This window comes from Homalodisca vitripennis, chromosome 5, assembly GCF_021130785.1.
Source record: "Homalodisca vitripennis isolate AUS2020 chromosome 5, UT_GWSS_2.1, whole genome shotgun sequence".
Lineage (NCBI taxonomy): Eukaryota > Metazoa > Arthropoda > Insecta > Hemiptera > Cicadellidae > Homalodisca > Homalodisca vitripennis.
Window position 1 is genome coordinate 174076400 of NC_060211.1, and position 25026 is coordinate 174101425.

The following is a 25026-nucleotide window of genomic DNA, read 5'->3' on the forward strand; positions in this document are numbered from 1 at the left end:
CAGAAAAACCAAAAATAAAACCATAAACAGAAAACAAAAAAGCAAAAAAACAAAAGAAAAAACAGAAACACAAAAAACCAAAAACAGAAAACAAAAACAAACAAAAACAAAGACAAAAACGAAAACAAAAAAAACAGTTTACATTCTTGTAGAAAGTCCTGCTTATAAAAGCCTTTTCTTACAAAATACTTTCTTAAAAGTCTTTTATAAGTGTAAGCACCTGTGTCATTTTTTATGTTTGGTGGCAGCTTGTAATGTATTGCAGCACATATGTACTGTGGCCCTTTTTTGAAAAAATGCAGTCGAATGTTCATGTACTGTCAGCCGCTGCGCGCCCCTCGTTGAGTACGAGTGGCAAGTCGCGCTGGCAGTAAACAGAGTGGGATTATTTCTGACAAACATGCAGCACTCATACCCCACCAGACCAGCAAAAGTCATTATGTTTAATTCTATAAACACCAACTGCCAAGATTCCCTTCTGGTCATTTTTAACATCACTCTTACACACACTTCTTGAATTTTAAAAACTCTTAGAAAAATTCTTGTTACTTTATATACCCCAAAAGATAACTCTATACCTTAAAATTAGTATACCTTACCACAAAGGAAAAGAATACAAACGAGAAGGACTCGGATGCTGCATACCTGAGCAAGGCGGCGGAGAGCATAGCGACTTTTGCAGATGACATCTACATGAGATTCCCAGCTGAGATGGGCATCCAAATGCAGCCCAAGAAATTTAGTGGCAGAACATTTTGCAATGAGTTGTTGTTGTAGGTGAGTACTCAAACTCAAAAGTGCATCTGAATTCACTAGAGTACCTGGTCACATAAAACAAGACTAACATGAACATACAATGTAGCACATACCTAGTACACTGCAGAAGAAATGTTATCAAAAATTTGCACAGTGGTGCAGATTTGTGTAATGTGTAAATACACATTTTTAAGGTTTATTTTTAATTTAAAACGCTTTATCCTCCTTTCTAGAGACTTCCAAAATGCTGTCCATTGAAATGGTATGCAGAATGCTGACATGCTGGATGATTTCACAAAGCTCTTTTTTAACTCAAGTACTCAAGTGATAGGCTCTTATACCGGAAGAAGGTCTCTGAGCGGCCAGTATGCTACACGATCTGGACGTCAAGCAGCTTCTACACTGCACTGGAAAGTGTTTGTGAGTTCACAGAATTGTTCACAATAAGTTTACTCGCATGCTGAGGTTGCCGATGTCTTTATCTACAGAGCTCGTTAACAACACACAGTACTCCATAGGTCAATATTTATGGTAGCCTGGTCTTTGTTGGATAATTCTGACATATCCATTCTCCTGTTCCTTTACATCCAGAAAGTATGTAACTTTTTGTCCTTTTTTTACGTAAACTTTTTCTGATAACGTAAGAATATACTTTGAATAGGGTATATTAAACAACAAAAAGTACATTAAAACCCCCAAAGATAATCTCTTTAAATGCCTTAAGTATGTTTCAAGTACCCGGAGCCTGAGTATAGGTCGGGCCTTGTTATTTAATTATATTGTTCAGCTCAGTCCGCATATGTTTTGGTTTCAAACATTTTTATTATGTTCATTGGTTTGTCTAAGTTCATATTTGTTGGTTTTGAGATTCAATGATCACGTTTTAGTAATGCTATACGTATATATTTTTTTCGTCGTACTACGAGTGAGTCTGGGACAGCTAATCGTCGTTAATGTCAGTTTGCTTTGTAGTGTTTCACGTTGTGTGTTGTTGTGAGTCCTAGTAATGTCTTACTACGTTTTCTACAAATCTTCCCGACAAATACTGAAGCCAAGGTTATTATAATATATTCTAAATGTGAATTTAACAGTTTGTAAATAATTAGCACTTCAATTTCATACTGAATGAAGTAAAGGCAAATGCAAACAATGTGAGGTTATCTGTTTGTCTTGTTTTGTGTTTACATTTGCTTTGTTCTTTCTTCTTCTCGATTTTCCGTTGAACTTCTTTTATAATATTTACTTATTATTTTTAGAGATCAAATTTAATAATATGGGTGATGAAATAAAAAATTATGAAATTCGCGATCTTTTGTTTGAGACTCCGTTTCGGAAACTGACATGGCTTTGATACACACCTGGGACTAAATATTTATTTTATGAACGATCTAAATGAAAATGTGCGAGATCCTGTATTTGATTCGGAGTCTGATGGTGAGTTGGATGATGTTGGAAACGATCGTGACGATTTATAAGATCCTTCAAATATTGAATCTGGAGAAGAAGACAATCCTGTTATTGACATAGGCCCTCACCGGTAGGCCTCACTCAGATGGCTTTATTAGGCCAAATCCTAAACGAAGGAGATCAGAGAAACCTATAGATAATGAGTCAGGTTGATCAGAACCAGATAATCAACCTCCATATCCTCTTTTTGATGAAATTAGTGGCAGAAAAGCTAATATTAGTGAATCTTCAACTCCAATCGAAGTTTTTTCCTTTATTCTTTATTGAATCTATCATAAAAACCTTCAAAAGTGAAACAAGAATGCCAAGTCAGTACTGACAAATAAGAAATCTGACAAACTAAGGAGATCTGACAAACTAAGGAGATCTGACAACTAAGGAGATCTGACAAACTAAGGACATCTGACAAACTAAGAAAAAATAGTATTAGGGGACACTGGAAAACGGTCAAACTTCACGAAATATATTTGTTTTTCTCGATAAAAAAATCTCAGATTAGCAGAATATTGGTCAATCGATAAATTCATTGGAAGTTCTTATGCACCTTCAGTAATGGCTCGTGAACGCTTTTTGGCAATCTTAGCTAATTTCCATATTAGCGATACCAGCATCGCTGTACCTTACAAGCAACCTCGCCACGACCCTCTTCATAAGTTGAGACCTTATGTTTAGTGCATAGGAGGTTCTGCTTAGTGCATCAACCACCTGCTTAGTGCATACGATCCTCATGAAAATCTCACTGTGGGGGAAGGAACATGTGGTTTTCGAGGAAGAGTGCGCTTCAGAGTACACAACAAGAACAAACCACAACAAATATGGGATCAAATTATACACACAAAAGGTTCTCACTGTGTTTATGGGCCGGTTTTACAGCTCTCCTGCCGTATTTGAGTTTTTATGGGCCAATAACACTAAGGCTGTAGGAACATGCGTGCGGAACAGGAAATAACTGCCACAAACCGTTGTTACCACGAAACTGAAGACAAATGAAACAGCTTTTATGAGAAGAGATCATCTGTTGTGCCTAAAATGGTAGGTACAAAAGATATGTGTTGGCTCTTTCTTCAGTGCATACAATAACTTATTCTGATGTTGTAGTCCGCTCGAAGGTAAGCTTGATTACTAAGTCAAAACCTGATGTTATAATTCATTATGACAAAAATAAAACTTGTGTAGGTTGGTTAGATCAAGTTATTGCCTATTACCCGTTCAAAAGGAAGCAAATGAAGTGGTGGAAAAAATTATTCTTCCACCTGTTCATGGCAGCAATTGCCAATTCTTTTGTGCTTTACCCTGAAACGAGGGCCACCAACATCTGAGGAAGAAATGCCACCTTTATAGTTTTATCAAAGCTGTTGGTAAAATCTCTGGGTGAAAAAGGAAGATGCCTGCTGGAGCTAGAGATGGCGCTTCTTCAAGTTTGCTTTCTAATCGACTAACAGGTAAGCCTAATCATTTTTGTATGTATGACTTTACAGCTAGACACTTTCCCGGACAAGATACCACCAGAGCAAAGAGACCAGCCTACACGATTACGCAAAGTATGCTCGGAAGAAAGGCCAAGCAAGAAACTGGCAAATCTGAAGGAAGGAAACACCCTGGTGGTGCCCAGTCTGTACAGTTCCACTGTTTGTATGTACCAGTTTGCTTTTAAAATTACCGCACTAAGGACAACTACTTGAACTAAAAAGCTACGTAGCAAAAAACGTGTTTATGTATTCTTTACATAACATTTAAGTTTTATGTAATCATTTGATGAAAATAGAATTATATTTCTATACATTAAAAAACATGTAACTCTACCTTTAAAATGATATATAGTATGAGTTCATGGACATACTTGCTGTAATAACAATGATTTGTTTTAAAGCATAAAAACCCCTAGGGAGCCACGTTTTGAAACATGTATTAAGGGCCCAGGGGACAAAGTGTTAAATATATTTTCCCCCATGATCCTGGATAAATTTTGACATTTGCTGTCATCGAGCAATTAAATAAAACAAAAAACAAACAATTTTTAAATATAAACATGATGACTTGGTCCTTTTGTTGACATAAAGAAGCAAGATCATTCGATCATCGGCCAGTGATGGGTGTTGGACGACGTCAACTGGAAAAAGGCTTATTCCTTGGAATGTACCTTAATCGAAGGCTTGACATAAGATCCTCTCTTCTCAGAGGGAACTTCACAAATTTAGTTTTTTGCACAAACTTGTGAACTTTTCCCATGGATGTGTTGAAAACTGTTACTTTTGTCTGATAAATAACATTTGTCTGACGGCTTAGGATTGTCTGGTAACCTTTTCTAAATACAAACTCGAAAAAGTTTTGGAAGCACAAAGAAGGCTGTCAGAATCTTTCAATACTGAAAACCAAAAAGTCTACAAATGCTCCTTCTTCCAGGAGCATGGATGTTGACTTCATACTGTATGTACCCCACTAGTAAGTGCCGAGTCATATTCGAGTTTACAAGGACCAAAATTTTTCAACAGTACAAGAACAGTACAACACATACAGTAAAGCTTAGCGTTTGTACGTTTCACTCCAGTTTTGCACCAATAAAAAAATAGGTTAGCTAAAGTACTAAGCATCAAGTTGGTCCTACACAATCTGGTGTTGGGAGTGTACATAGGAATATGGGGAATGTATGTATACGCCTACTCGTGCTGGAAGTGGAACGCGTTTAACAATGATGCAAGGGTAATCTTAATTACTGAAGCAGGTAAATCCTCAAGCCGAATCACTAATATGACCGTGTGGTTCTTATTCGGGGATGTGCACAGTGCCATTGGTTAGAATTAAGGGCATGGAAATCTAAGTTGTCTTTGAATATTCCACCGATTGATTTTAATCAAGTAAAATATAAGTATTAACTTGAAAAGTTAAAATGAAAAGTATGTGCTTATCGAATACACAAACTCCTCACTTACATTGTGTTTTTCTCCTCGTGCAAATGTTTCAATGACTAATTTTCTAGCTTGGATTAGGAATGGAAAATTTATATAATAAATTCCAGATCACTTTTTCTTTTTTAAGTTAACGTGTTGTGGATTTTGTTGTTGAGTAATTGTTGTTAAGTTTGTACTTTTTGTTGCTATTGTCTATATATTTATTTATTTATTATAAGCTTCACATAGGTTTATAATTTTTCAGCATAGCTAAAGATAAACATTTGGAATTGTCAAGGTTAAAAATAAACTAAACTAATAAACTAACCTAAACTAATCAAGAAACAGTTACATATATGCAAAGCTTAGTAAACTTGGTCAAATAAAGTAGTGCACTTTTAATTCATATAAGAATTAACTGAATAGTATGCCCGGTTAATGAGGTAGCATTTTAGGGAACTTTTAAATGCATTTATGGAATTCTCCTTCTTTAGATTTGGAGGTAATTTATTATATAGCCTAAAGTCTATATATAATATGTCTATGTAGTTCTTATACACTAATTAGAATCCAGTTCTTATAGTATATCTAGTTCTTATATAGTAATTATTAGTAATAAATACCTGAATTTGATAATTATACATGTGTTTGCTAAACATTGAGTTTTCACCATACTAATTTATATTGTTATAGTTGCATCTGTATTTAAATCACATATTGTTAGTTGCTGTTGACCATATATTTTTTCATTGTGCAAAATGGTGTCTACAATAGAAAATATAGATAAATAAATAAATTTGTAAAAAATATATTAAGATTATTAAATACCATTATGCTTATAAGGAAATGTCATAAATCCTGCACTGTTAAAAAAACAGAAATATGAGTAATATAATAGGTAACGAATGGTGTGTGATATGCAATTTGCAGTCTATTTAATTTTGGTTTAAAATCCAGTTTGAATAAAAAGATAATGTCTAAGAGTTTAGCTTAGAGAAAAGCTAACAAATGAGAAAATATTTTCACCATGTGAGGTTCCCCAGGGATCTATTATTGGACCAGTTTTTTAATGGATGGGGCTATATGCACCTCTATAGTGCTATTTCATGGTAACCGCAGGTGACCATGAAATGGTAAATAATTGAATATTATATTTTTAAAATTCATACTACAATCCTCATCCATCTCGGTTAATATATTACAAAATTACTTTACCTGCCTATACTGTATATTAATTTTTATTAAAGGCTTAAGCTTTCAAAATACCTTCAAAACTTAATTACAAAATAATCCATTTGATTTCCACGATGGGAAGGGTTTATTTAATATGAATGTTGAATGTATACGTACAGAATGCAGTGCCTGGAATCTGATGCTGTTACATTCTTGACTCCTGTAATTTGGAGCCAAATTCGTCTGCAGAGATCTAAAAATAGTCGACGACAAAGAAGCCAAGAAAGCGAAGATGGGATTCTTGCACAATTGTTATAAAATACATTTGAAATCTCAACAACGCCGTGTTGTTATTTTAAGCTATTGTCTTTTATGTATCGAAGATTTCATTGGTGCAAAATTAATTCGTTCATTATTTTGTTAAAGACAATAATTTATCTACAAGAGAGAATCACACGAAATGTATAACATTTACTATCGCAGATATTACGATCAATTAGTGAATAAACACCCCTAAAAGGTTACAAGTAACCGGAGATTTCCTTTACTAAAGACATTCATAAAATCGTTTCTTTGTCTGTTTATCTGTTTGTTTACCTGACCATTGCGATAGGCCATGATGGAATGGTTACGACGACTTGAAACTTTATAGATAGCAGTGGTATTCGTTGTAGCATAATGCTCTTCGTCTTCTAAGGAGGAACTGTGTTCAATAAAACCAAAATTAAAGGTCACATTTTAACCTTTTTACATTAACCTAATGGGTAACCATGATTGTAACGAAAATCGTAGAATAAACATACAGTATTTGTAAACAAACTGAGTAGCCTCATTTGAGATATTATCGTTGATATAAAATACTTTTGTTGGATTGTGTGTTAAGACTGTCGTTACTTTTTGCCGGATCTTCCGATACACCGTTGTTTTTGTGTGTTGTACAGATGGTGATACTATACTAGAGAAAGTGGAATGGACAGATGGTAGGTCTCGACTAGGTATTATATCCCTTATCCGTTATTTTATTTATTATGTGTTTATTGATTTAGGAATAAATTTATTATATAAAATAAAGATATACCCATTTTAATTTCACATTTTTATACCTTTATTTTTTTAATATTATCACTTATTTGTTTGTTATTACTTAATTACTGTTTTATTTACTAATCAATATATTTATTATTGTTATTTAATAAAACTCCATTCTTTTCCGAGGCTGTTTCTTAATTCTTGACAAGTAAGTTTTAATCTCCACTACCGTGGCTTGAGCTAGGACCTGACGTAGCTTCGCCAGAGCCCCCGTTAGCCGTCTCTTTCAGCCGTTGCCCGATCCCTCACTGACGAGGACGAGGGGGTTTGGAACTTTGAGGGACTTAGCCTAGAATAGCACTGGAGAAGGAGGAAAAGAGGAATGAAGAACCCAAGAGGAAAGAACCGAGAGGAAGATGGGCAGGACCAAGTGTGGAAAGACATAGAGAGGAAGGGGAACTAACAGAAAGTGCAGGGGGGTAGGAGGAAGAGGGAGACCTGGGAATGACAGACAAAAGTGGAGGAGGCTGTTCTGTTGTACGGACGACCCGTGATAACGGAAACGCGTCAGATTGATGGATGATGATTAATAAACTCATTCTATACGTTTATGCCTTTTTTGCAAAGATTTATTTATTGTACTGTTGATTTCACTCTGTTTTACTATTTCTAATTTAACGACAAAAATAATTATGTTTGATATTAATAGATCTTTTATTTTTACTATTGTTTGTACATTGGGGTTATAAACTGTTGAAAGTGGAAAGTGAAATTTTCTATTCTTAATTTTAAATCAAGTGCGTTGAATCAGACTTTTTTCAATGCATGTATTGCATTATAACCGACTTCATTAATATATTACTATTTAACTATCCAAAATCGTAATTTACCAATAATCAGCATAATCGTATGTGTCACAGGTACCTCGTTTTATACATTATAGTGAAACATATAAGAATAAGTGGATATAACAAAATATCTATGTACTGGGAGGGGTTGTCATAGCCAACTAACTAGCTAATGGTTGCCTACCATGTAAAATGTCCATTTTTTTTTTTTTTTTTTTTTTTTTTTTTTTTTTTTAGGGCAATAAATAGCCCAATCCCTTTATCGGCTCACCCTAATTCCCGGTTTTTATTTCCTGACACAGGAAATGGGCCCATTTCCAAATTAGCATGCGTACTCGTCAAACCTTTTCGTTTGTAGCCCTTGAAGTGATAATATAATAGGTAATAGTTACGAACGTGGAACCATAGTGTACTGGTCACGAGGCCCTGGTCGGATACTTCGAGACTATTTTGTCCACCTGTCCAGTGATTTTCCGAGGAAAAAAAGGTACAAACAAACTGATAAGCATGTCGATAACAGATAATCTAGTCTCAATCTAATTCACGGAGAAGAGTTACGTTATCAAATGGCAGCCTATAACCTTTAAAAATATTTTGTAAGAAAATACATTTTATTATTATAAACCTGGAGATAATAAACGTTGGCATAAAACGTTTATAGGCCTACAATAAAAACAATAAAAAATATAACCTACACTGAAAAGAAATTCACCCCCCCCCCCCCCCACCCCCCCCCCCCCCCACCCCCCCCCCCCCCCACCCCCCCCCCCCCCCACCCCCCCCCCCCCCCACCCCCCCCCCCCCCCACCACAGTTATGGTTCAAGGTGTTTCTGCAAGGAACTGAAGACTTTTTGGCGTAACAAATTTAATTCCAAAAATGTGGATGATGTGTAAAAATCTTTTCCAAACAGCTGAATTTGAATCAAGCTGTCACTAGACAGGATTTGACAATCTTGCGCATGACTTCTAACAATGAGCTAAAAAACATCCCAACGTCTTAGACCGCTGAGCCGTCGGGCCATGTTCATTAATTGATCAATTAATGAATAGTCCAAGAAAGCGATATTGATGATTGTACGTTGGGAAGAGTTCCTCGCACAGATGAATACGGTCGCATGCGCGTGGGCTGCAGACTAAAGAAAGAAAGGCTGTCCCCTGTAGGTGGCACGTTCTCCAGGCTGCCGAGGATGATTAGTATTCAGAAAGGAAGTGAAAGCCATCTCTGGCTAGAAGTGGCGTAGCGGAAGGGGGGGGTCCTGGGGGTCCGGGACCCCCCCCGAAATTTTAAGACATATTAAAAAAAATAAAGAATGGAGCAGGAGACAAAAGGACAGTTATCATTAACTCTTGTCTACAAACATTAAAATTGATTGATTTCACTGATTGAAGTGACACGTTGTTAAAAATATAATTGTTCCTTTTCGTTTAAATCATTAAAGTATCATCAAACGATACTTTTGGGACTCGGTCTTTCGGATAGTGTAGTGTAATCACGGTATTTTCTATAGGGCGCGGTCACGTGAACGTCGCAAACGTAACCTTGAAACCGCTAATTTAACACCGGGCGGACAGTTTAAATTAGCGACCCACTTCGTTCAAAAATTCGTCGTGCTGGGGACGTAAAAGTGACTACATAGAATTAAGTTTCAAGACGTTGATATTTAGGTGTCATTAAAACTGGTAAACGTGTTATAAATTATCGAAATAAAAAATCACTATTCTGTCGGGAAAAATACACTTGAAAAAACTCTACTGATTAAGAACTTCAACCTACTTTGGACTTCAATGATTGAAGCAGTAAACGTGGGGTTTTCGATTGAGTTAGGCGACGAATTTTTGTTATCATTAAAAACTGTTTTACACCATACCTATATAATTATCGAGAAAAAAAAATCACTTCCGGTCGGTAAATTCCGAAGAAAAGCTCTCTAACAGATTCAAGTTTTGCCGATTTTGGGATTTCATTGGTTGGGAGTGGTTGAGGTTAAAGTGGTTACTTAGGGTATTATGTTAGGACGGTGATTTTAGGTATGAAATTCCAACGCCGACTAATACATATATAATTTATCGAGAAAAAAAAAACAATTTATTAGATTACATTTTTAAATTAGCGGTACATTTCTTCCTATGGAGTTCCCACCAGGGATCTATACTTGGACCAGTACTTTGTTCCTTGTGTTACATCAGCAGGCGGAATACTCATCGCTTTCTGAGAGGGAAAAATGGTCCAGTATGTTGACGATTACAACGCTCTGCATTTAAAGCTCACAACCAAAAACATGCAATTTAGGAAATCATTTCCTTTCTTAGGAAAACTTCGAATTTTTCCATAGTATATCAATTTTTTTCTATATAATTAAATCTGAAGTATTACCACCAACAACTCCAAATCACTAAATTTCTCTGTTTGCGGCCCAAAGAGAGCGTGATTGAGGATCCGCGCTTGACTGTGATGGCGGACGATGTTCCTCATAGAGGAACACTTGATTTCCACCAAGTTCCTCGGGAAATGTACCTTAATTCGGAAGGTCTGACATTGGTAGATACAATCACATTGAAAAGGAAATATTTTTTTTTTTTTTTTTACAGAGGGCCAGGTTTCATAGGCATGGTAGTTGGCCTCTCAGCACATCCGGCTTATTGTGCACACAACTCTCCCAGGTTTTCTTTAAGCTGTTATTCAAATCCCGAGGCCTCTTACAAAAAACCATGAGATCTTCTGAAACCTCAATGCTTTCCTGTTCCAACCCCTCTTCCCGGTATGCATTAAGATACACCCTAGGGATCTTTGGAGCGGTTTCGCTCCATGTAATGCCGGACATTCAAATATGAACGTGCTTGGCTGTTTTCGTCAAGCCTCGCCACATTTTCCTGCTACAGCTGCTTTCCCTGAAATCTGGAATTACCATATTCTGTTCAAGGTGACTTTCGGGAATATCCAATGACCTGTTAATAAAAACCAGTCACCTTTCTGATCTCCGTTCTACATCATTCTTATAGGGCATCTGCTGCAATTGTTACCTCTGATAGGGTCCCATTGGCAGCATCCGCTTCTTTGCCTGTAACATTCCCCTCAGGTGTTCTCTCTCAATGTTGTAGGTGTTTGTTAGCCATCACACTTGGTTAACTGATTCTTACGTTGCCTAAGTTATATGAGGACCCCACAACTCGTTGGTTCAGGGACCGGTAAGAAGGCGAGTTGGCTCCCCAAATCGTTAGCGCAACCGTCTGCCCCCTTTCATTTCCTGTGATTCCCTCTATGTCCAGGCCACCCAAGTTAGAATAACTTTATTGGTTTTCGCCAGCAATTTCAAGACCTTATGGCATTCCCAGACTGCCTTCGAATTACAGTCATGGTTGGCCAAGGCCTGCAGAGCAGCCCTGCTGTCCGAGTTAATGTAGATGTTTTTGCCTTTGTAGCCCCTTTCCACATTAACTCTTGCACATTCTGCAAGGGCTATAACTTCAGCCTGAAAGACAGTTGCCAGTTTACCTAGGCTAAAGCTTAAGTTAACCCTCGGTCTGGCTTCCCACCCCTGCCCAGTACCCTTCAGAGTCTTTGACCCGTCCGTTGTACCAGGTTAGAGCCTTCTTCATGTAGTCAGGCTCACCTTTTGACCATTCCTTCCTCTCAACAATGTTGACTTGAAATGGTTTTGAAAGTACCTGCTCAACGGTTTCTTTCAGGCATTTATGCTCTACGGAACTTTTCAAAATTTTGCTCCCGGGATGTACTAAAAATGGCCTACTTCGGCCCTGTACACCCCCATCTAATGTACGAGTTGAGGCTATGGGGCAGCTGTTCTAAATACAAATTTGAGGAGTATTTAGAAGTCAAAAGAAAGCTGTCCGCATTATTTCAAAATTGAAATCCCGAAATTCATGCAGAGATGCCTTTAGGGAGCTTGGATTGCTAACTTTGCCCTGTCTCTACATCCTCCGATGTCGCCCTGTTCTGCCGATTTAAGTGCGAGTTCGTCCGGGGCAGGGACGTATAGCAATACGGGACAAGAGGCAGGGACAACCTTCGGTTACATCCGCACAGAACAGCCGCATTTAAACGTTTGCCATCCGAGGTTGGTGTTAAGCTGATCAACAAGCTCCCTGATGAAATCAAAATTTTGAATGAACCAACAAAATTTAAAAGCTCGATTAAGACACTTTTTGGTGTCGAGGGTGGTTTTTCAGTGGAAGATTTTAAGATGAGCCGCTGGGATGAAATTTAAAGTAAGTTCGATCATCCTCTATTTCTGATGGTAAAATTTAGAAGATTTTCAAACGTATGGCTGTAAGTATGTATCAGTCTTAGGAATGAGTGTGGACCTGTGTATGAACGGGTATGAATGGGGGCAATTTAAAATAGATATACATATTACTAAATAATTTAATTTGACGATTGTATGCAATTTTTATTATTGTTGAGACAATAAAAAGTATTATTATTACCTCCGGTCGGAATATACCGAGGAAAAGCTCTACTGATTCAGATTTTGATGATTTTGGGTTTCACTGGTTGAGTCGTTGAGATAAAAGTGGGTACTTAGAATTATGTTAGAACATTGATTTTTAGGTATCAATTGAACGCCGACTAATAGCTATATAATTATCAAATAAAAATTGAAAAAATCGCTTTCTGTCAGATAATACACCGGAAAAACTCTACTGATAAGAAGTTGCGACTACTTTGGATTTCACTGACTGAGGTATTATTTCATTTTCCGATCGGAAGTGATTATTTTTGTTTTTTTTTTTTCTCGATAATTATATATTTATTAGTCGGCGTTGAATTAATCTCTAAATTCAATGTCCTAACATAATTATAAGTACTACTTTTACCTCAACCACTCAACCAGTGAAATCCAAAATCGTCAAAACGAATCAGTAGAGAGCTTTTCTTTGGTATTTACCGACCAGAAGTGATTTTTTTTCGATAATTATATAGGTAGTCGAGTACAGTTTAATGATAACAAAAAATCGTCGTCCTAACTCAATAAAAGAATACCACGTTTACCTCAACAACCGAAGTCCGAAGTAGTTGAAGTTCTTCAGGTGTATTTTATTTTCCGACCGAAAGTGATTTTTCCGATAATTATATACTCGTCTACAGTGTAATGATACAAAAAATCGTCATTATAACTCATTCATAAATACCCCAATCAGTGAAATCCAAAGTGGCCGAACTTCTAATCAGTAGAGTTTTTCCGGTGCATTTTCCGACCGTTAGTTTGATCTGTACCCGAGCAACGCTCGAAAATCGCCCCTTCTTTTCTAAAGGGTTTTCGGCCGTCACCAGTGGCCCAATGTCCCCGAAGGAGTATTTCATTTTCTCCACAGAATATAGTTGAGTCAATTATACGCTTGAGTGAAGCTCTGTTTTGATCTTTTTATTTCTTATCCAGTGAATCCAACATCACTTTGGTGCCTTCTACATGGCCAGAATCGAACTTCGTAAAGTTTCTTCTGTAGCTATACAAGAAAATTCGTGGTAAGTTACTAGAGTTGCTGTGAGAGTTTAATTTGCCTATTACTTCTTTCCACTTTCTATAAGGCGTAGTTACTAAAGCTCCATATTTTTGGTATATTTACCTTTTACCAGTGAATTCATAGGCAAATAACACACAAAACGTCCCCCGGATCCCCCGGTTTCGGACCCCCCCCCCCGAACGAAATTTCTGGCTACGCTACTGATCTCTGGGTAACTAGCCGCCTCAACCGTTCACCCGTATCCACTGCCCATTCTTGTACATTGTGTCGAAGTCTCTGGACCGCGCTCGTTACATCAGCCTCGTTAGCAGCGTCGTGTTCACTGCCGGATTAGCGAGGGTCTACCCCAAACACTGGTTGGGTCTAATTGGGGAGAGCCAGAAATTCTGAAACGAAACCACAACGGTCTTATTAGTTCTGCCAAAATTATTTCGTCTTGGATGGTTACGAAAATATCCACGAGGTATTGTCTAACACCAAAAGCCAACACGGCAATCCCACAGTAAGATTCGAATCGATTTACTTATAAAATTATCCACAATCACTAATTCTTTATTAAACATCCATCATGGTCAAATTCTTTTGGTTGGGTTTTCCAATGGTCAAAATAACCTATATTGCATGTACTTACCAATTACATATGCAATAAACAGAATTGACGAGACTAAATTTTATCTTATTTTATACCGTGCACAATACACGAGGAAATTCTTAAATATGCCTATCGAGGCCTTTGACACAAAGGGAACCCACCAACTCTAACAATCATCCCCTAGTCAAGACTAGTCCTATCAATATATCCTAGCACCCCAATATCTTGACATTTGCGGTTAGTGATGTGCTGTTCCTGGACATCCATACGGTGCCCAGATTTAAGTGACACATTGGTTATTGCTGTGTCCAGTATTGGTTCAAGTGGAAGGTACAATCCAGTCAGAAGTGAACCCTCCTGGGTATACAAATAAACTTACTTTTAATTTATCTAAAATTACTAATTCTTTTTAATATCAATCTGGTAAAACCCACTTTGTAGGATGTTGCAGTACTTAAAAATAGCTTACATTGCTTGTAATTACGAATTGCGTGCAAGGTTGACAAAATTAAGATGCGTCTCATATTAAAACGTGCACAATTCACGAAGATTCTCTGTAAGGATAACCCTTAAATATTCCTAACGGAGGAGATCCAATTATAAATAATTCTGAGTAAAGTTTCGAAATCTAACCTCTTTAACACCAAATGCTTTCATGGAATCTAATTTTAGTTTAGGTAGATCACATAAATACTGCCTATTACATTTATCTAATAAAAGGTAGCAACAGTCTTTAACGCCAAGGGGGCCCATCCACTCTATCCTCCACAGTGGAGGAGGATAAACCCTTCCAATAACATTAGTTGTAAGTGATGTGCCACTCCTGGACATCCATAGTTTTGTTTTGATTCCAGTCCCACTGTGGCACAAACACAGTGGTTAGAAGCGTGGCCCAGTGCTAATGACTTGGATCAAAACAATGTGGGCAAAATATTGTGGTAGAAATATAGACTAAAAACGTGACACAAACAAGAAATTAAGCAAAGACGCAATCCGACGTGGCAAGATGGTTGCGGCACGAAGATGGGACACGATTGATCGTGCTAGCAAAGAACTAAAAGGTGCTCGCACTGGGATTTAATTAATAGTTAGTATTCTTAACGGATTAAATCCATCATTTATCCTCCACAAAAGATTTAACTATTTAAAAAATACGTTGGGTTTACGTTTCGTAAAATATAACGTTCCATAACTTTGGAAATTTAAGTGATACTTGACGCGAGGAACTTAAAACGCTTTTGACACATTAAGTGAATAAGAGTGTCACATCTAGTATTGCATTAAGGAGATGCAATCGGTTTTTCTCCAGGAATAGTTTTTTTTATTATTATTAATTTAAAACAAATTACTGGTCACGGCTCTTTTCTAAGCCATCTTATCTAAAGACAGGGAAAAGAAACAAGTTTTTGACGAGGAGTTGTTGTAGGCATTAGAAGCAGAATTCAGAGGCATCTACTCCCTAGTACACATTTTTTAATACAAAAAAATGAACCGTTTTACAGAGTTATATAAAATAAACTACACGTTTTTTTTTATTTATAAATATGTAATTTCCTTAGAAACATTTTTAATAACGTATGCTATTTTCTTCGTAAGTTATATTTCATTAAAATGTGTCATTTCCTTAACTTATAAATCGATAAAAAAAACATTTAAATACCTCATATACGTAGTGTAAAATTCACATCTTAACTTCAGACGTTCTTTTTAAGGCTTGTTTGCAAGGATTGCCTATATTTCCTACTTCGTCTATAACTTCTTATGGATGGATGAAAAATATATTTTCCCTTTTTGGGAAATCGTCTTAAAGGGCTATGACTTCAAAATGTTTAAATACTATATAAATAAAAAGCAGATCCTACTACCTTAAATCGGAAGTAGACTTCAATTGAGCTCATCGGGAAAAAATAATCTATTCCCATTCCCGAAGGTCTTCACACTATGGAAATTTGTGTCGTTCAGCATAGAAGTTTTACTTGGCCGTAGATTTACTATAAAATTAATTTACAATACTAAGAATCGAATTAGATAAACCTGGTAAACCCCGTAGCGGGTACGGCGGTTATCGCAAGATACCAAATTTAGCAATGTCAAGCGTGGCTGCTGCTTGGATGGGTGACCGCTGAGCAATCCTGTCCTTGCAAGCAGCCCGCCTGCCCGGCCATTGGTGTTGGTTCGAAAATCACCTTTAAGCAGTTGGTCCCCAGGTTAAGTGTTAAAGTGGGCTTCTTAGCCCTAACTTCACGTTGTAAAATATGACATTACTTACTTTATTTTAGATGGCATTCATTCTTTGAACCTTTTACTAATTATGTTGGCTATTTCTTACTTTCATTCCAGAGTTGCAAAGGATCAAAGTACAGAGCAATACTTTTATACTCTAATTTGTTTATGATTCTTAATTTATTTTTCCCTCAAATCGTGCACTCATTAAAATAGATCAGCCGCAGTTGTTACAAACTAATCGGAGATAATGTCTGGAAGTGAAAGTTCTATGATAACGTTATACCTGTAATTTCCAGCGTCTTCGCTATTTCCAGCCGTAACAGATTGGATTGTGATGTCTCAACCATCAGACAGAAGATTTACAAGCGGTCTGAATGAGGCTAAGTTAATTCGGTGTTTGTAGGACAAGTTCATTTACAAGGATTCCAAATCGAGACACGTGGACAATTTTAAATACACCCGACTGTACTATTTACAATTCCCGCATAGCCACGCATTCTTACAGTATATTGCAACTAAAACGATAGCACAGGCCAACGAAAAATTTTTTTGTGAAAACTTTTTTTTACTTTAATAGCTGATTTTTATAGATTTTTATGTGCTGAATCCAAATCTGGCCTTAGTTTTTTTGTATCACCCATAGTTTTTCTGCAATTTGGGTTTTTATGTAGTATTACATTTTTATGTAGTTTTCTTATGTAGTATAATACGGTATATGGTGAAATTAATGAAACACTATGTTACATCATAATTATGAATATATTAATACAATAGGTTACTTGAAAGAGTTATACATGTGGTATAATACAGGTTCCATTAGTCATCTGGGATTGGTTTGTATTTTCTTTCCCTCTTTTCTTTGAAACTTCTTGTGTAGCTTTTTTCTACGATGAGTCGCCTGCTGAACTTCTCTGTGAAGTGACCAAACAGTAGTCCCCCATCATGTTAGTGTTCCAGCGGCCCTGATAGCGTTTTTTCCATCAGTTTAATGTCCTGGTGAAAACGCTCTCCTTGCTCCTCACTTACATCGCCCAAGTTTTCCGGGAAGTAATCAAGATGACTGTTCAGGAAGTGAACTTTCAGGCTCATCAAACATCCTAACTTTTTAAAGTTCTTTAACATGTTAGCAACAATAGCAAACATATTCTGGATCTTTTTTATTCCCCAAGAACTTGGTAATCACTTGCTTGAATGACACCCATGCTTCTTTCTCATTTGAGGTCATTGTCGATTCAAAGTTAAGGTCTAACATCATTTTTCTAATGTCTGGTCCGACAAAGACGCCTTCTTTCAGTTTAGCTTCTGAAAGGTGTGGAAAACTTTAGGCCAGAGATACATAAAAACATGGCCCATCTTTAGGCAAAGCCTTGACAAACTGTTTCATGAGGCCTAACTTTATGTGAAGAGGTGGTAGGAGCACTTTTTTTGGATCTACGAGGTTTTTTGCGAAGAATGTTCTTTTCACCTGGTTTTAAAGATTCCCTAGCAGGCCAGTTCTTTTTGCACCAATGTTGATCTCTAGCCCTACTGTCCCATTCACACAAGAAACATGGGACAAAACTTGGTTTAAAACCACCTTGTTGACCAAGTAGCATACATGTTACTTTTAAATCACCACATATCATCCAACCATGATCACAATAGCCTATTTTATTCAGCACTATTTCTAGGTTTTTCATAGCTTTATTTCATGTGTACAGAATGACCAACAGGTATAGATGCGTACTGGTTTCCATTGTGTAATAAAACAGCCTTTAAACTTCTTTTGGATGAGTCAATGAACAGCCTCCAGTCTTCCTTTTTGTACTCAACACCAAATTCATTCATCAGACCTGGAATGTCTGTACAGTACACCAAATCACCATCTTGTTCAAAAAACTTTGAAAATTGTTGCTCTCTCTTTTCTATACACATAAATGCTGGTTCCAGCTCCCAACAAGTTCTTCTCTTTGGTCTAGAGCCAAGCAATTCAGCTTTTTTTCTTTAGTTAAGCCTAGATCCCTAACCAAGTCATTAAGTTCAATCTGAGTAAACAATTTAGGCTCTACATTTTCTGTAATGCATCGAAATTCTTCATCATCTTGTTCATCTAAACTCAGATTCTACATCATAAGATGGTTCAGTTTGAATGGAATCCAAATCATTCTGGAGGTTCAGGGACCGGCAAATCTTGACCGTGTTTCACTGGTCGGATGGCAGACATAAGGTTAGGGTAGCTTATTACCTTCTTATTTTTTGTGTTGTGACCAGTTACATCAACACTGCAAAAGTAACAATCATCAGAATGATTTCTTGGCTCTCTCCATATCATAGGAACAGCAATTTTGAAGGATTTTTTCTCCTTTTTTGACCATTTTCTTAGATCTTCAACACATACATAACATACCTTATGCGGCGCCCAATATTTATCCTGATCTCCAAGTAAAGTTCCAAAGTATGATCGATAAAACCTTTTTCACAAAGTCCGTAATGTTTCTTTGGTGTTTTTTTTAATCACAAACTCACCACAAATATAACAAAATACTGTCAACAGAGTGTTTACAACCGCGGTTAGACATTGTGTTGAGCACGTGTACAAAAACCGTGTGAAAGTGAGGTTAGATTGACAGTAAACAAACATCAGCTGTTAACGTTCAAATGGAATCTACCTTTTTTGATCTTTTAGTGTGTTTTCAGCAGTGCTACCAACACAATTTAAGTCCATTACCTCTACTTTTTTGATTATATTTAAACTCTGTAGAAATCGCTTAGTTAAAAAAATGTTACTTCAAAATGTGAAGAAATTGTGGGTGATACAGCTTTTTTAAGCATCATATTTGGATTCAGCGACCTACAAAACATTAGAATAAGGTATTTTTAGTAAAAAAAATTTTTCATCGTTGGCCTATGTAGTAAATGGACTGAGCATGACTGAGTTCCGGCGAGAAAGTAGTATCAGGAATCACTTCCCCTCTCTACAAGAGATGAAAGCTCTGCCTCAGGAACTCTCAACTGCCTCTCCAGACAGTTATGTAAACTGAGAGGCATGAGTCATCAGTCATGCATTACCACGAAGTGTGATCATCAAGGAGCATTTTTATAATAGAAGATCAACAGCCTACACTCAATATCTGTCACATGATTATCAATATATTTCAAAGTATTTGGATGTAAGGTTTAACATCCGTATTAAATTACGTGTCCGCAAAGTCTATCTTCCTCCACTTTTACCTTTTCAACTAATGACAATTATTTTCGATTGTCTTTTTAGGGACTGCTTTATAATAATCTCATGTAAGCTTGTTATATATAATGTAAAATCATCTCACTTATTTTTTTTAGAAAGAAAGAAAGACGCCATCTAATCGTTCTTCGTAGGTTCAGGTAATAATTATAAAGTAATGACTTGCAATTATATATCTCCAAAATAAAGGAAAACCCCAAATTAATGTAAAGGTCTTGGTAACTCAGTGAAGACTAGGTTTTTAGTCCAATTCTTGATACTAAAACTGACAGCCAACACATCATCTAACAAATTAAAACAAATTAAGAAACCGTAATTTTGATTTAAACTTCACACTATCCGACGGATATGATTTGAATCACGCTGAGAAATTTCTTTTGGTAAATTTACCTGTTTGTACGGCGAAAAGAACTTATTTTGAAAAATAATTGACTGATTAATACTAAAATTAGAATAATAAATGTCTTGTGTAATTTTGGTCATATCAAGTAGTAAACTACGTAAATACATAAATGTGATTAGTAATATTATTCCTCAAAAGGTATTGAATGCAATAGATTCAATTCACAAAACAAATCTTACTTAATTTACACAAAAACTGTGTTTTCCTTCATATTCATTTTTTATCAAATATTTTCGAAATTTGTATTAATTTACCGAAATAAAAAGTGGAATTCACAATTTTATTGATTTCAATAGCAAAAGGTGAATATCGTATTTACTTTAACAAAAATGAACTTTTACAATATGAGCTTGTTAACGTTATTATTACTAATCGTAGTTTTCACATTATAAGTAGTAAAATTGCCCTTGTACCCATCTTAGCAAACAATCTCCATATAGCCTATATTTACACAATTTTAACTATTGTTATATACGATGGTGTACAGTAATTGAGAACTAATAAGATATATAACGGAGAAACCTTCATCTTATACAGCTCACATAAACTCGCTTTAACTTGAGTAGAATATACGTCTTTGCCACACATTATCTGCCAGCCCTTTACCATTATTTACTCGGATACTCTGGTTTCAATCCCGGGAAATCTCAAGCACATATCCGCCAACATCAGCAGACACGACATCCCAGCAGCAACACGGTCAAGCTCAGCATTTACAACATCATCAGCAATCAGTTGCGATGCTGCACAGGAAACGCTAGAAAAGATACTCCGTTGTTTTGTGTCCATGACCTGTTGAATACTGTCTCTGTGAACAAATATTGTGGTAATCCGGTGTTGTTGTCGATGTTGCAACATCTCCATCCTACGTATACACCTGAAGTGACTATGGCATTTCAGTAGTCTTTGGAGTTTTGTCTATATTTGTACATATTTTACCAAATTAGGATTCTCCTCTTGGTTCATATTAAAGTGAATTCTAAGATTTTGCGCCCAAGACTCTTATTTACATTCCGGTTACAAAAGATAGATTTAAAATTGAAATAGAAATGCTATTATCATAATAGCAACAATAGTAACAGTGATCTTAAACGTGGCCCTTCAACAATTATATTGACAGACACTAGTACACTTATATCTCGAATAAAGAACCGGATTTAGAAAAACGACCTTGCTTACCCCATAAGATCAATTTTAAACTTCAAACGCCTTTGCGTTTTTATTTTTAGTCACTATAACTGTGGGAGAAGTCTCATTTTGATCTGATTAACAGTCGCCGCATTCAAACTCTTTTTAGTTTTCCTTAACAAAATTTACACTTTGTTAATATTTTAGTGACAAATTACAAATATTTCCAAAATTTTCAGGAAGGCCATTGAAAAAATTGAAAAATACTATTAAGTTAAATTTACATTTAAAATATTGTTTTGAATTTTCCTCTTGAACTATGATTTGGCAGAGTAGGACTAACCAATCAGAATAGACTATTCAAGACCGTTTGTATACTTTAAGCTGACCTTGAGTTTGACCTCAAGATTGTTGATTGACACTAATTTCGTCAAGAACTGAAGTAATGTGTCAGTAATGGAATTTCCAAATATGATACTGTAATCACTTGAATATCCGTAGAATGTGACTGAAGATTCACCTGTATCCGATATCATGTACTGATTATTTGTATTTTGTTTCCAGGAGTCGCTGAGTGAGGACGCGTTCGGGCCGACCCTGGAGAAGCGAGGAGGGCGGGAGAAACGCCTGCTGAAGACGCTGGGTATAGGCGCGTTGGGGGTGAAGGCGGCTAAGGCCGTGGGGACGAAGGTGGTGGCCGCGGGGGCTAAGGCAGTGGGGGCTAAGGTGCTCAAGACCGGGGCGGCCGTTAAGGCAGCGACCCTCGGAGCCGTTGGGCTCAAGGCTAAAGCCATCGGTGCTAAAGCCGTCACCGCCGTCGTTGCTCTCGGCATCAAGGCGCTGATCTTCAAGCTGCTCTTTGGGGTGAGTGAAGAACATAGTAATTTAGTGGATAGAATTAAAGAATAATGCTTCGATATCGTCAGGACTTTTCAAACAACATCGTGGATTTTCGAAAATTTAAAAGACTATAACTCTATTTGCTGTGAGAGGCTTGGTTCTGCACCAGAGGCATTACAATGAATACCTAACATCTATAAGAAAATTGCCTAAACCTATTAGCAAATTTTTAATGACCTCCCTGGATATTGAACCATGACCTCTTGGTTAGAGAGCCGCAGGCTTAACCCTACGTTGCGGTGAAGCTCCAAGAGTTCTTAACAAATTACAGATCGTTTCTTTTATATAAATAAAGATTCACACAAAAACTCTCATGACTCCACTAAGAACTGACTTCTGAAGTGGCTGCTGCTTGGATAGATGACCGCTGAGCGATCCTGTCCTTGCAAGCAGCCCGCAGGCCCGGCCGTTGGTGGTGGTTCGGATGTCACCTTTAAGCAGTTGGTTTCTAGGTTAAGTGTTAGAGAGGACTTCTTAGCCCTAACTTCAACTGGTTAAATAAGACATTACTTTACTTTATTTTTAAATGTACAGGACCTGTTCAATATTTCATTACTATAGAATATGAAGCTGCCAGAACCCACAGGATCCTATAAGCTGGAAGCTATCAGGATATTCCATTGGCTGAATGCTAAGGAAACGTAAAACCACTTGACGCTATTCATCTTGTTTGAAATTCTAACATTCACACACATGTTACCTTTAACGTGTTAACTGATAAAGAATGGATGCCTAGATCTGGAACATTACGTGTTATATGGTTCATATAGCACAATGTCAGGAAAAAACATTAATGAGACGTAAATGACTGACATAATTGTAGTTCACCCGATGGAAGAAGAGGAAGGATTGCACCCTTCACGGCTATGAGTGGTCATCACCTTTATCTTACATCCTGCCTTGGAGAATCCTAATAGCAATTTCGCTAAACAACCATGATTTAAGGTCCAAAACTCCAAAAAACTAGACGCTTTGATACGACCAGACAGGTGCCAAATCGTCGTCTACGATTGATTCTGTTGACGATTTCAACATTTATTTTTGTGGAAAAGCCAACTTTAATGACTAGTAATCTCAGCATTTGCCCAACTACACAGCATCCAGAACCACCTAATAAAAAGCACCACAGCGTTGACTAACGCACACAACTTTTATATTTAAAAAACATTAGTGGGTTTACTGCATCCTTTCTTCAGAATTGTTGATCTTTTGTCAAAATCCAGCCAAGTACAAAACTGCAGAACAGTGTCTCATACAGCATTGTGATTGTTGACAACACCCGTAGGTGCGAAGCATCATGTGAGTAAGATGGTCTTTTAAGAAGTTCCAACACGTGAGCAACCAATACATATACAAATGTGACCTTCATTTGTGTATTATTGTTGGGATACGTTTTGTTGAAAAATAAACAGATGGACATCACTTCAACTTGGAATTCTAAGAGAAGGAAAGTCCACAAGTACTATTGGTATCCAGGCATTGGCACATTGAAATCTCCAACATTTAATTGTCCTACACCAAACAGTTTGCTTCTTAACTCGATCAGAACAGATTATAAAAGATTCTCGATTTAGAAACCATCAAGCTATGGTGAATAGGTAGCATAAGCTAAATAAACGATATTTTTTACTTTTTTTAATACTAGAATTCATTATCTGGAAAACAGTTAAAGAAAATATAGTATAATCCTGTACTCTCCAGGGAGAAAATGCATTAGACCTACATAAATAATTTAGCAAATTAAATAATAGTAATAATAAAATCCAAGACGTCTTACATACAGTACTTTTACGTCCAATTATTACAACAATACAATACAATAAAATATTACACACAATTTGAAACTACCAAATTATTATTATGTATAAATTTGTACGATTTAAGTTATAAAGTGCATCGGGATTTGAGAAAGACGAAATCAACTTTTTTTTTTTTTTTTTTTTTTTTTTTTTTTTTTTTTTTTTTCATAATTCCATATATTTCATAACATATCATTTTTTCACAGTACCTACGTTATGAAAGTTGGCTGGTAGAAATATTGTATTTTTATTTATAAAAAATGCTCCAAAATGACCTAAATTTCCTTCTCTACATGCCTATAATTCCTCATAAAGTGAATGAAAGTGTTGGTTCTAAAATAAAAACCAAACAAACAACGATGCACATGTAACACGCGTTCCAATATATTGTAAATTATTGTAATAGTAAATTACTAAAGGATATAACCATGTACATGTTAGTTACAATGTATCTTTTAACGTCCCTTGTGTAAAATACAAGTAGCATAAACAATACTTTTATGTTAGAAGATAGTCGAATTCCTGATTGTTTTGAAAGTAAGTATTAAATTATTTAATTTCATTGTTAATTGCACTTTAATTGTATATGATGCCTTCCTGATCTTATGTCTTGAACGATACCGACAACAGTGTTCCAGCAATTCACCCTTCTGTACAGTGGTGGCGGGCAGAATTCCCATGAGCTAGTTCTGTTTCAGAAAATCAATCAGCTGATTACCCACAAAGAAAGACTGCTTCATCAGCTGGACGAGTACAACAGGGTGCAGAACGAGAAGTTTTCTAAACAGCTGTTCGGTGTGCCCCCCTGCAACCACCAGACCCCGGGCCCGGCCCCTTCTTACCCCACAGTGGGCCCAGCCCCTGCTCCCGCAGCCAACCCTGACACTGTATACACTCTGCCTAACTTCGAGTCAGGAGGAGAGGCTACTTTCTCGCCTGATCCTATTCCTCAGGTACGTTACCAATGCTGCAATATTTTAATTTATTTTGTTCTTTAATTTACCACCGAAAGAACACCATCGGCCTAAGTGCAACGTAGAGTTAAAACGCGTAGAAGATGACAGAGCAAAAATTGGATTTTATTATCTTTGAAAATTATCTAAGTTTTA

General features: G+C 36.6%; 1 protein-coding gene across 1 annotated transcript in view; it reads left to right on the forward strand.

Moving 5' to 3' along the window:
- Nucleotides 1–2154: 2154 nt before the first annotated feature.
- The window catches only part of LOC124363742, a 72535-nt gene continuing 49663 nt past the window's right edge, over nt 2155–25026 (forward strand). The window contains exons 1-3 of the mRNA XM_046819004.1: nt 2155–2190; nt 3702–3851; nt 21783–22082. Of these exons, the coding sequence (XP_046674960.1) occupies nt 2155–2190; nt 3702–3851; nt 21783–22082 (486 nt within the window). The remainder of the gene's footprint in view (nt 2191–3701; nt 3852–21782; nt 22083–25026) is intronic.